This window comes from Lampris incognitus, chromosome 8, assembly GCF_029633865.1.
Source record: "Lampris incognitus isolate fLamInc1 chromosome 8, fLamInc1.hap2, whole genome shotgun sequence".
NCBI lineage: Eukaryota > Metazoa > Chordata > Actinopteri > Lampriformes > Lampridae > Lampris > Lampris incognitus.
Genome location: NC_079218.1, coordinates 45,490,701 through 45,504,850, shown reverse-complemented (window position 1 = coordinate 45,504,850; position 14,150 = coordinate 45,490,701). Strand labels below are relative to the sequence as shown.

Here is a 14,150-nt window from a genome sequence, read left to right as displayed (position 1 = left end):
ACCCTGTAGATCCGCGCCTGTGAGGGGGAGGGGGATTCTAAATCGGCGACTTCTGTTAAGAGATGAGTTTGGTGCGGGTCTCATTGACCTTCACCATGCATGTACATAAAATATACTTTAAAAACATATCATCTGATTTATAAATGAGGTGGCAACAGGGGTGGCAAGACTGTGTCCCAGAGGTGGCAGCTGCCACCCCTTGCCACCCCGTAGATCCGCCCCTGCGGCCCGGTGATGGACTGGGCGGCCTGTCCAGGGTGTCTCCCCGCCTGCCGCCCAATGACTGCTGGGATAGGCTCCAGCATCTCGCGATTCCTGATTCCTGGGTCCCGCCTCAACCTCCGCCCTCTATCCAGGGGCTTCTCCAATATTCATCCATCCATCCACCCATTTTCCAAGCCGCTTATCCCAAGGTAGAGGCTAGTTCCCATCGACGCAGAGAACGGAAATGGGAGTAGAGAACGGTCAACTGAGCATGCGCGAAATGCCTCTACCACGCCTCCACACGCCCCGCGTAGCATCCAGGCGCTAGGATTCTAGGAAGACCCGCCCCTACTCTGCGTCTGATTAGCCAACTTTAACCCTAACCCCGCCCTAACCCTAACCTACCCAAACAACGGAGGCAACGAGTAAACTTGCGCATGCTCAGTTGACCGTTCTCTGCATCGATGGGAACTAGCCTCTACCTTGGGATAAGCGGCTTGGAAAATGGGTGGATGGATGGATGAATATTGGAGAAGCCCCTGGATAGAGGGCGGAGGTTGAGGCGGGACCCAGGAATCAGGAACAATGTATTTGTCATTTCATCTAATGTACACAAAAGAAACGAAATTCCGTTTCCCCCAGCCCACAGCAAAACACACGTCCAAAAACAACACCACCAAAAACGTAAAAACAGCCAACAACACGGTCCACCCAGTGCAACACAGTCCAAAAACGCCACCGCCGTCCAGAGAGCGAACGCCAGCCAGGAGGACCGTCGGGACTGCCGGTCTGCATGGGCTAGCAGTTAGCTTAGCCTGCCCCGCTTCCGCGTCCTGTCAGACCGCCCTCGGTTTTCCTCTTCAGGCGCGGCTCCAAGGCAGGGCCGTGGTCCCTGGGCCCATCGGATACGGCAGACCAGGATCCCTCAGCCGAGCTCTCCAGCCAGACACCTTCGACACACCTCCCCCGCACCCCACACAAACACAGCTAGACCGCCGTGGGCTAGCACTAGCAGTTAGCTTAGCCTGCCCCACTTCTGCTTCCTGTCCGACCGCGCTCGGTGTTTCCTCTTCGGGCCTGAAGTCGACGATTAAAATAAAAACTTCACACGTGGACAAAGACACTGCATAATGGGTACTGGGTGAGGCCCATGGATGCATTAGTAGAACTGGATACCGGATGGCGCCTGTTCATCCCTATTAGAATCGTTCGCCTGACGCATACGCCGAAAAAGTTTCTGGCTTCCGGGTTACTTCCGGGTACACGCGGCCCACTGAATATGCGCAGTAGTGTTACTCCCATCATACCTCTCGGCTACGAGAACGAGCGAACCGTGTTCAGGAACGCTGCGCTAGACTAGTGACCAATGAATGCGATGCAAAACCACAAACTCAAAATATCTTGACGTGTGAAAAAGAAGGCTCAGCTTTGTGTCATGTATTCACCTTTACCTTTGATTTTTTTGTTCATCCGAACAGCGCTTTTTTTTAACCTAGCAAAGATCCTCGTTCCCGAGACACAACATGGCCGCGCGTAGAGCGCTCGTACCCAGCCATGACGTCATGCAGAAAAAAATAGATTTTTCTGGGCTTTCGAAAATCTTTAAAAATGTTAAAACCCCATGGTTTAAAAATGTATATAAGACAAAGAGTAATAATTGACCATGAATATAGTTGCAGGTGTCCTGTCAACAGTTTTACAGGCATCTCTTTTATAATGGTGGTCAATGGGGAAAATTCTTTTTGGGCCGCAGGGGATTTTTTCGCTGCAATACCGCGAGTGACCACAGGGGGAAATTGGCTGCAAGGCTGAGCGGCGGCGCCGTATCCGGTTCTACTATAATACATCCATGGTTTGGTACCCCAGCCTGGGGTACTTGGAATATTGCATTCAGTGTTTTAATATAAAATACTCCGTCATTTTGTACATGCATACAAATGAAATGTACACTGCATTTAACCCATCGTAGCTGTGTAGCTAGTAGCAATGGGCAGCTGCCGTGCAGCACCCAGGGAGGACCAACTCCAGTTCTTTCCATTGCCTTGCTCAGGGGCACAGACAGGAGTATTAACCCTAACATGCATGTTTTTTTGATGGTGGGAGGAAAGCGGAGCACCCAGAGGAAACCCATGCTGACACGGAGAGAACATGCAAACTCCACATAGAAAGGACCTGCGACGGCCTGGGGTTCGAACTTCGAACCCAGGACCTGTTGCCTCTTGCTGTGAGGCAACAGCGCCAATCCCTGGGCCACCATGTCCATCTAGTAGTGTTATCACAGGAATATCTACATAAAGACATTTAATAAAAACAACACAACAGGTATACCCAAAGAGCATTTAATTCATCTCAAATTCAGCGCCTGATAATAAGGATTTAAGATTTGACCCGACAAATCCTTCAAAAAGGCAGTGAAAATACCAGCGATGCATTATCTCAACTGGTGAAAGGTAAAGTCAAGAAAAAACACACAAAAAAAAAAAACTTGAAAATCTCTACAAAAAAAAAAACAACTTTGATTTTCATGACACAAAGTGCTTACTGCATTACAGTCAAAAAATGCCTATATTCACATAATATAAAATGCCAATATTCACATTTAAAAAGGGAAGTCCCATTACAAGAGCCTTAAAATCTTAGTACAAACACTGACACCTGTAGGTATTGGAGTGCTGAAGCCAATACATACATTTTCTTTATTGCATTTGTTGAGCAACTTAAAAATACAATAAAAATTTTCCAATTTAAAAAAGTGTCCATGGAATGACATGTCTTGCATTCAGTATTTACATGTAATGTGAGAGTTCCCATCTACAGAATAGTGTTCTAGCAGCCGCCTCTGTGGAAAGGTGGAGCAGCGTCTCAAGAAAAAGGCAAAACAGCAGGTGGGGTGATCCGTGCAACACTATCATACCTACAGTGCGAATAAGCATTTTAGTATGAAACCCTTAATCCAATAAGTAACCAAGACAAACAGAACAATCAGTGGGAGAAGTATCAGAACAGCTAGCCATACAATAAAAGGTTTACATACCAGCCATAAAAGGAGGCTCGTCAGGTAATTGGCTAAGAATACAAAAGAAATTAAAGCCGTGACTTACTTTAAGCGCTTGTACTTTATCCTGATTGCCTGTTGGGGGTGACTTTCTGCAGCAAGGTGGAGCTTGTGGAGCTGCTTCAAGCAGGGCACAATTTCAGCCATTGTGTAACCGGTAAAATCTTGTAATGCACCTGGCTAAAACAATGAAAAAGGAACGTATGAAGGCCCAAAACAGAAAACCTCCAGATGGAAGGGACAAATTTGACAAATTCGTTTTGACGGGTGTTGCGTTTCAGTCAAGCTTACCCACTGAGCTTTGTTGATAGTGTAGTTGGCTAGGCAGTAGGCTGCAGCTGCCACCATTGACGGGATATACCGAACCAGCAGGTCCATTTCCAACAGGCTCAACTCTGCCACATACTGGAAGGAACCAAGACACAAATGGCAAAACACGTTTCTGAACACATTGCACCTCAAAACTGATGTCGAGTCCAAGCGAGAGAAGCCTGTAAACTGATCTCATCTCAGCGATGTATAGAAACTCTGGTTTTGCTTACCAGGGCGAGGTTTTCCGTCTTGGAGCAGACAGACTGGACGACCAAGAAAAGACCAAGAAACTGCTGTGTGGTGGGCACAGTCAGGTTAAAGGCCAGCACCTTTAGCAAAAGGTACTCCATCCGGATCAGCTGCCTCCTGGTGTATGTGTCATCGGTGATGTACACAAACTCATCCAGCTCAGGAGGAAATACTTCCTCATACTTCCTACAAGGCAAGTGATGACACATGTTCAGAATACCGGTTGTGCTCCCCCTTTGCAAGTTGCTGCCAATCCATAAAGGGACTGTAAATATTTATCTCTTGCACGACCAACAAACATTGATAACATTAAGGCTGCAACTAATGAATTTTATTACTGATTCATCATTTAGTCCATAAGATGTCGAACAATATGACAAATGCCCAACACAAAAAATATTAATCATAGAATTGAAAACAATTCTGCGGGTGTCCGGGTGGCCTGGCGGTCTATTCCGTTGTCTACCAACACAGGGATCACTGGTTCGAATCCTGGTGTTGCCTCCAGCTTGGTTGGGCATCACTAACTAAAACGTTTCATTGACAATAATACAATTTAAACCTTTAAGAAAATTGTAAATGCGTAATCATTGTTTATGGCATCACCAACTGAGGATCTTGTGAACAACTTCAATTCAAAAATACAAAATATCTTTGACAACATTGCACCGGTTAAAACTAAACGCAGAGAAAAACAAAAAGCCCCCTGGAGAAAGGGAGTGGTTGTTGGGCAGCTTCAGAGTGTCACCAGGCAGAACGACAGAAGTCTAAACTTCAGGTTCACCATGAACGCTACTAGGATAGACTGATTAATCACAATAAAGAAATTAAACAGGCCAGACAGTCTCTTCTCTAAAATCATTAATGAAAATGTTAACAATAGTAAAGTGCTTTTCTCTATCTACTATTGATCAACTTATTAAATCCACCATCTCCAAACCCATCAGAGATGCTATCCACTGAAAAATGTCAGCAATTCACTACATTCTTCAATAGAAATATTATTGCCATTAGACAGAATATTAGTGCCTCAAGATCCAGAAATGACCCTACCCTCCACTTCTCCAGAAATGTCACTGGCGCCATGTCTCACTTTGTCCCTTTAGACTTTAAAAGTCTAGACAATATTGTTAGACAGCTCAGGTCCTCCACCTGCTGCTTGGATCTTCTCCCTACCACATCTTCTTAAAACTGTTTTAAATGATTAGCACCCGAGGTATTAGAAATTAACTGCTCTTTTCAGTCAGGTATATTTCCTGCAGCACTTGACAGCTGTCATTAAACCACTTCTGAAGAGCAACCTTGATGCGACGGTTATTGCCAACTATAGGCCCATCTTCAATTTACCATCCCTCAGCAAAATACTTGAAAAAGTTTATTCTCAGCTTAACTATTTAACATCAAACAACCTTCTAGTCATTTATCAATCAGGTATTTGATCTCACCATAGCACAGAAACAGCACTTATCAATATTGTGAATGATCTGCATATGAACACAGATTCTAATAAATTATCTGTTCTTGTGCTCCGGGATCTCGGTACCACCCTCGACAGTGTTGACCGTGAGAGAGACTCTCTAGCTGACTAGAGAGATTAGAAAAATGGGTCAGCCTATCTGGCCCAGTTCTGAACTGGTTTAGAACCTACCTAGAGGACAGGCATTTGTGTGTGTACACACTGGAGACTTTGCTTCTGACAAAGTGGGTGTTATATGTGGGGTATCCCAAGGTTCAATTATTGGACCATTAATATTTAATCTCTATATGTTCCCCCTCACACATGCAATACAGAAACACAAAATAACCATAATTATGCAGATGATTCACAACTGTATCCCCATCTCCTGATGAGCAAGAGCCCATACAATTCCTAACTCAGTGTATTGATGATCTTAATCTATGGATGTCAGAGAACCTTTTACAACAGAACAATGACAACACAGAAATAATTTTTGGTGCGTGCAAAGACTCGCAGACAGAACTGCAGCTCATCTCAGTTCTCTGTCTCTGGAGGACAAAAGTGAACTAGAAATCTGTGTAATCACAGACGGGAATCTAAAGTTTGAGAACCACATCAATCATCTCACAAGATCAGCCTTCTACCATCTTAAAAACGTTTCAAAACTAAGGGGCTTTCTGTCACAATCAGACTGAGAAATTAATCCATGCATTTATAACAAGAAGACTAGACTACTGTAATGGTCTACTCACCAGCCTCCCAAAATCAACTCTGGTTAATTCAAAACGCAGCTGCACGTGTTCTCTCTGGAACTAAAAGTATGAACACATTACACCCGTTTTTAGATCTCTGCATTGGCTCCCCATTAAAACTAGAATCAATTTTAAAATTCTGTTGCTTGTATACAAAGATGGCCTTGCACCTCAGTATATAAAAGGCACGCTAATTAGATACAAACCAGCAAGAACTCTCGGGTCCAAAGGCAGCGAGTGGTCTTTTAACCATCCCTCGTACTAACTCTAAAGCAGGGGAAGCTGCCTTTTGTATTTATGGGCCAAGTAGATAGAACGCCCTGCCTGAGGACCTGAGAGAGGCCCCCCACACTGAACTTTTCAAAGCAGGTTACTTTTCCCAACAGCCTATGGCTAAGTTCTTGGTATGTGTGAGTGTGTTTTGTATATTTTGATATTTGTATATTCTGCACCGATTCCTGTATAACTGCACCCAAACCTGTTGATATGCATATTTATTTTCTGCATTTGCACTTTTATGATTGTGTTGCGACTGTATTGTCCCTTTATGTAAAGTATATTGTGTTGCCCTGTGTATGAAATGTGCTATATAAATAACATTTGACTTGGGCATTTTTTACTTACTGATCACAATCGATCACCAGAATTGCAATCAGTTAATTTTTTGTCTATCGACTAATCAAATCTATAATTATTGTAATCAGTTTGATAGTCATTATCATTTCTGAGGATTTCTTGCAATAGCCTGTACACACAAAAATATATACAGGTACAACAACAAACTACAAACAAATGTACACGACATGCGGTAGGGCATGGGGGGCATGGGTACTGAAATGAATACCTGAATTGAAAAGACCGCATAGAAGGGTTACTGAAACAAAAAGACCTGCACTTACGCAGCCAGCAGTATGGCAGCTGTGCCAACCAGCTGCAGTTTGCCTCGTTTCACAGACATCGTTTGGGACAGGAAACGGTCCAAGTAGTTGACAGCCAGATAGAGGGTCTCACCATGAAGCTTGTACTCCTGGCTGACCTCTGCCAACCAGTCCACCAGGACAATCCGCATCCTGTTGTCTATATCTGGGTGGTGCATTATAAAGTCTGGCTTCAATCTGAACTTCAACTAGGATTGGGAAAAAAAGACATTAAGAGTCATTTGTAGTGATCAATCGAGTAATACCAACACAAATACCAGTATGGCAAGAAGGAACTTAAAAGGTAGAGAAAATTATAAATGAAACTTGTAAATTGGCCTGATTTGATCATTTTCATACTTCGCTCTCTCTCAGGTGTTGGTGAACTTCTTCCACATACTCTGACAAATGCAATGTGTCTTGTAACAGTGATTCATCAGGCAAGGACTGCATAGAAGAGTCAGCGCATGAGCCTGTAAAACACAAGTGTAATCAGTAACGTCACAATGAAGAAAAGCGTTGAAATGTAGATTTTTCCATGTTGGCCAGACAACCGCCTCACTTGCAGCCAGGTCAAGGAAAAGCCCGAAATCTTTATGTTGCAGAACAGCAGCATCCTCATCCAGCAAGAGGGGCTCTGGGTTCACCATCTCACCAGAGGCGGTGAGAACAACCTCGCACGGCTCAATGACATGGATGTTGAAGCTAGAGCTGGAAGGGCAACTAAGGAAGGCCGCCTGCGAGCTGTCCGAGAAGGAACTTGGTTTGGAGAGTTGACTTTCCTTTAAAAAAAGAACAAATTTTTTTTTGAGAAATGAGTCAACGCAATGGTCACACACAGAAGTACACAAACTTTCTGAAACACAGCCATCTGGGAACCAGCAGTCCCTCTCACCTGGTTCAAGGATCTGCTGGGCAGCTCATTTTCATTCAAGACCCCAAGCACTTTCCTTTGCTTTGTCCTCTGCCCCCTACAAGCCTCCATTTTGTTGGTAGGCACATCATTTTCCTGGCTGGTGCGGTTTCCTAGTTGTGTATTCATCTTTAAATAAAAGGAGAATAAGAAAAACACAAAAGCATCACGGGAGAACGTATAGGCGGCGGCCATCTTCCAAGTAGCTTCAGGTAATACAGTGGTGGCTAACCATGTGCCATGGAGAGCCATGTGTATGCAGGTTTTCATTCCAACCCGACTCCACACCAGGTGATTTCACCGATACATTCTTCCTCTTTTGGTTGAAGGGCTGCTAATCAGTGAAATCACTTGGTGTGGAGTCCGGCTGGAATGAAAACCTGCAGACACATGGCTCTCCATGGCACATGGTTAGCCACCCCTGAGGTAATAGATGGGCCAAGTCAACCCAGTGACAGAAACAAGGCTGGTTAAACAATTGCAGTAGATAAGACAAAATAAATTTTGCACATCTAAATTTCGCAATAAGCACTATTCTCTACACAAGCAAGGCAGGCGAACATGTGCGATTTGCAGCTCGTTGGTGGGACGCTATACGTAGTAAAAATCTGCCTCCAGAGAAAATCACTGCAGAAGCTCATCCCTTATCTAGTTAGAGCACTGGCCGGCTGTGGCGCAACTGACAAATTATTCACTCTTTGCTAAAAAATTAAGTTAAAAAAAAGAGGAGAAAACGTGTCATTTGGGACGTGCGCGGTGAACGCGGCGAAGTTTTATGGTTGGCCACTTGAGCGGATAACGTCTAACACGTGACGCGCATTTTAAACACGACGGCTCCACAGCGTTACATCCCAGACGCCGAAGGCGTTACTCGCTCAGATGGCCAACCATAACGCGCAACAGGGTAACAACCGCTACAACAGGTTAAGCTAAGGTCACCGGGTCGTCAAGTCTGGGGCCTCGTTTCGTCCTGAAAGCGGCTTCTTCTTCTTCTTCTTCTTCTGCCACGTCCGTGCGCGGCTCCCGTTTCCTCGTCTTTTATGCGTCCGTTTTCCGTTGAATCGCGCGCCGGTGCGCGTTCCGCCCAGGCGCCGGCGCGTCGCAGCGCGTTAGCCCGTTGATTGACGGGGACGCCCAGTTCGAGCGCTCGCTTCCCTGCGGCGCGAGGGTTCGAAACACAACACGAACACGGTTGTTTCTGACGTCATGGCGTCTGCGAAAAGCTTATATTTGAACGTGATATTGTTTTAGAGTGAATAAAGTGTTTCGACGCGAGAAAGAAAAAGGGAAAAAAAGGTGGTCGAAAATGTCTTGACGCACGCAATAATCCAGGTGAGGACATCAAATGGCTACTTTATTTGATGGGTGCGACTCTCTGCTTAGACCACTTTTTACCACCAAAGAGGCGTCTGAACACATTTCTAGTCTGCAGACCTTCACTTCCGGAAAATGTAACGATATTGTAACGTGCATGGATAAGAAGACACGCTAGCTGGCGGGTCTGATCCTTTAGTCGAGCGGTTAGCGATGTCTCCTGCGGTGCGGGCGATACGGGTTCGCTTCCCGGCCGCGGCAGTTCCCGTGGTTGCGTTGTCCTCCCGAATTCGCTACAATATTGATGAACTGTTTAAAAAAAAATGTAATTGTCATTTTGAAGATGCAACGTTTTCCACATTTGCTTTGCTAAATGTACCGTAATTAATTCGGGGGGGGGGGGGCAGCCCGGGAATCGCCGCAGCCGGGACGCGAACCCGTATGTCCCGCACCACGGGGGACTACGTTAACCAATCGACTAAAGGGTCCGACCCGTTAGCAAAGAGTCTGGTTATCCGTGATCGTTACACTACCTCCCTCCTTCCGGAAGCGCGTCCCCTGCGCTTCAGCGTACCAGCTCCCTCACGTCTCTGGGCGCACGCAGCTTCCGGTGGCCTCGCGGTCTCACCATCCCACTTCTGACACCAACGTAGCGGATTCAGGGGGGCAGCCGGGAACCGCCGCAGCCAGGACGCGAACCCGGGTCTCCCGCACCACCGGCGACTACGTTAACCAGTTCGCCCAACTGGTTATTAGCCAACTGGTTAACGTAGTCCCCCGTGGTGCGGGAGACCCGGGTTCGCGTCCCGGCCGCAGCATTATGACTACTGGTGGTGGTCATAATGTTATGAATGACAACCAGCATTATGACTACTGCTAGTGGTCATAATGTTATGACCACCAGCATTATGACTACTGCTAGTGGTCATAATGTTATGAATGACAACCAGCATTATGACTACTGCTAGTGGGCATAATGTTATGACCACCAGTGGTCATAATGTTATGAATGACAACCAGCATTATGACTACTGCTAGTGGTCATAATGTATGAATGACAACCAGCATTATGACTACTGCTAGTGGTCATAATGTTATGACAACCAGCATTATGATTACTGCTGGTGGTCATAATGTTATGAATGACAACCAGCATTATGACTACTGCTAGTGGTCATAATGTTATGAATGACAACCAGCATTGTGACTACTGCTAGTGGTCATAATGTTATGAATGACAAACAGCATTGGGACTACTGCTAGTGGTCATAATGTTATGACAACCAGCATTATGATTACTGCTGGTGGTCATAATGTTATGAATGACAACCAGCATTATGACTACTGCTAGTGGTCATAATGTTATGAATGACAACCAGCATTGTGACTACTGCTAGTGGTCATAATGTTATGAATGACAAACAGCATTGGGACTACTGCTAGTGGTCATAATGTTATGACAACCAGCATTGTGACTACTGCTGGTGGTCATAATGTTATGAATGACAACCAGCATTATGACTACTGCTAGTGGTCATAATGTTATGACAACCAGCATTATGACTACTGCTAGTGGTCATAATGTTATGACCACCAGCATTATGACTACTGCTGGTGGTCATAATGTTATGAATGACAACCAGCATTATGACTATTGCTAGTGGTCATAATGTTATGAATGCCAACCAGCATTATGACTACTGCTAGTGGTCATAATGTTATGACCACCAGCATTATGACTACTGCTGGTGGTCATAATGTTATGAATGACAACCAGCATTACGACTACTGCTAGTGGTCATAATGTTATGAATGACAACCAGCATTACGACTACTGCTAGTGGTCATAATGTTATGAATGACAACCAGCATTATGACTACTGCTAGTGGTCATAATGCTATGACCACCAGCATTATGACTACTGCTAGTGGTCATAATGTTATGAATGACAACCAGCATTATGACTACTGCTAGTGGTCATAATGCTATGACCACCAGCATTATGATTACTGCTGGTGGTCATAATGTTATGAATGACAACCAGCATTATGACTACTGCTAGTGGTCATAATGCTATGACCACCAGCATTGTGACTACTGCTGGTGGTCTTAATGTTATGAATGACAACCAGCATTGTGACTACTGCTGGTGGTCATAACATTATGACCAACAGCAGTAGTCCTTTTTTTGTGGTTTATTTATTGTCCCAGATATGTGACCCCACACAAGAGATAACTGTTCCATGCATTTCCTATGAAATCCCATCTACCTTGATGGTATACATATTTCATACAATAAGTCTTTTACTAAGTAAACCAACATGTTCAGGGATCAGGCCTGTGTCTTACATCGGGTTTGTCGAGGTTCACAACCCTTATCGATTCAACACAATTTGCAGATTTTCATTAAACCGCGCACCTTTTAATTCGTTACATTTGCAGACATGAAAGAAAACATCCTAAATGGGAGCTTATTGTCAGTAATTAGCCATCCATCCATAGAGCCGTGCTTGCACATTAAGTGGTGGCCTTTGAACATGCACAAGTGGGTATTCAAATGGAAAATTAAGTTTGGGGAACCAAACCAGATAGAGATGGTCTTCGGATGGAGGTGACAGCTGTCATGCCCGTTGATTTTTTAAGGACTAGGTGACGCGCGCGCACAGGCTTCCTGTCACCTCACCCATCATCCTAGACATGATCTGGTGCCCTATTCTCACAGGTCGTTTACCGGAATAGTTTCCGCTATGTGTGAGATTACAAGCGTTGTCTTTATTTGCATAGGTCGGCCTGCTAACAGAGGTGATAGTGCACTATTGATGTGCACTTTATACTGGGTGTAAAAAAAACCCCCAAAATGTTATCACAAGCATTCTTACAGTAATATGTGATGGGAGTATCCCTTGTGTGCACGTGCCGACTATCCTCCTCCCAGGTCTCCATGGTGACGGTGGTCGCCACCTGGGTCTGGTCTGGTATTCGGGGCAGTACAATGTCACGAAGCGATGCGTGTGTGGGCTTTCTTCTTTTAGGGGGAACAAAACGATGAAGGGGAGAGTTACAGATGACCAAGCATGGCATGGCATGGCAGCAGCTTGTGAGAGGCTTTGGACTGTGTTCTCTCTCTCTCCACTAGATGGCAGAAGCTCTCTGCACTCGCTCAGTGAAGCCACAGCACGTGACGAGGCTCTGCGACGCGGCTCGGCTCGTCTGCGCGCACCCGCACCGTGTAGGGAGCTCCGGCTGTGTCGTCACGTCATGCCGTCTGCACATGTATGTCCGCTCCATGATTTGGAACCAAGAAGTAAGAACATATGTTATTTACAATTATTAACTAGTACTACTACTACACCTATTGATACTACTACTATTACAAAACCTATTGATACTACTACTACCACACCTATTGATACTACTACTCCTATTACAAAACCTATTAATACTACTACTACCACACCTATTGATACTACTACTCCTACTACTACTATTACAAAACCTATTAATACTACTACTAATACTACACCTATTGATACTACTACTCCTACTACTACTATTACAAAACCTATTAATACTACTACTACTACTACTATTACAAAATCTATTAATACTACTACTACTGCATCTATTGATACTACTACTGCTGCTGCTGCTGCTACTACTACCACTACTACTGCACCTATTGATACTACTACTCCTACTACTACTATTACAAAACCTATTAATACTACTACTACTCTATTGATACTACTACTCCTACTACTACTATTACAAAACCTATTAATACTACTACTACACCTATTGATACTACTACTCCTACTACTATTACAAAACCTATTAATACTACTACTACTACTACTATTTTATTGATACTACTACTCCTACTACTACTATTACAAAACCTATTAATACGACGACTACTACTACTACTACTGCATCTATTGATACTACTACTGCTGCTGCTACTACCACTACTACTACTACTGCACCTATTGATACTACTTCTACTACTATTCACTTTTACTACTATTCATTACTACTACCACAATAATACCATTAGTATAAGTATTACTGCTTCTACTACTACTACTACTACTACAAGACCTATTGATACTACTACTACTACTATTATAACACATATTGATACTACTGCTACTGCTATCACAACATCTATTGATACTACTACTACTATTGCTACAATTACTACTACTGCACCTATTGATACTACTTCTACTACAATAATACTATTATATAAGTATTACTGCTTCCACTACTACTGCTACAACACCTATTGATACTACTGCTTCTACTACTACTACTACCATGCCTATTGATACTACTATCACTACTACTACTAACAATAATAATAATAATAATGATAATGATTTGATAATAATAAAGAAAAAAAGGGTTCCTACATCCGTAACTTCCAAAATACACACATACATTGAGGGGCGGTCCAGCTGCTGCCTGTACGAGTGCCTTGGTGGGGGTGTGGGAAAGCCAAACTCTTCTGAGAGCATTATTTCACCGTATGGACGCATCACTTCATTCTTGCGAAATAACCTCAGACACATCCTACATATCATCCCAGCATAACAAAGCAGCAGCATCCGCCATAACAACCCCCCCCCCCCAACCGCATTTACAGCCAGTGGCGTGTGATGTGGAAATTGCAGCTGTGTGTCGTGGAGGGAGGGCCCTCAGACGGCACAAGAGCCCACCGTGTGAATGGTGAGTTGCTCAGCACAGCAAGGAGGCTTGCGGTTCACTCTGCTGTGAAAAGCACATCACCGTACTCACCGGCAGTGTGAAGGGCGTTTGCTGTTGTGCGATACACATTGCTGCTTGCTGTTTTGATAGAAACCAGTCAGACAGCCGGCCTGAACACTGCACACAGCTTGTGTCATTCAGTGGGTTTTCTAGTCCTCTGCAGACGTGGGAAAATAACTCCAGATACTTCCCTATTACTAACGA

General features: G+C 44.4%; 1 protein-coding gene across 1 annotated transcript; it reads right to left on the bottom strand.

Annotated features, from left to right (window-relative positions):
* Positions 1-3,030: 3,030 nt before the first annotated feature.
* Positions 3,031-14,015, bottom strand: ccna1 (cyclin A1). The gene is made up of 9 exons (XM_056284329.1): positions 13,977-14,015; positions 7,844-7,990; positions 7,511-7,730; positions 7,309-7,421; positions 6,931-7,157; positions 3,802-4,006; positions 3,551-3,664; positions 3,306-3,439; positions 3,031-3,043 (listed from the first exon to the last, which is right to left on the bottom strand). The coding sequence occupies exons 1-9, from the start codon at positions 14,013-14,015 to the stop codon at positions 3,031-3,033; spliced, it is 1,212 nt and encodes a 403-aa protein (XP_056140304.1).
* Between the last annotated feature and the right edge of the window lie 135 nt (positions 14,016-14,150).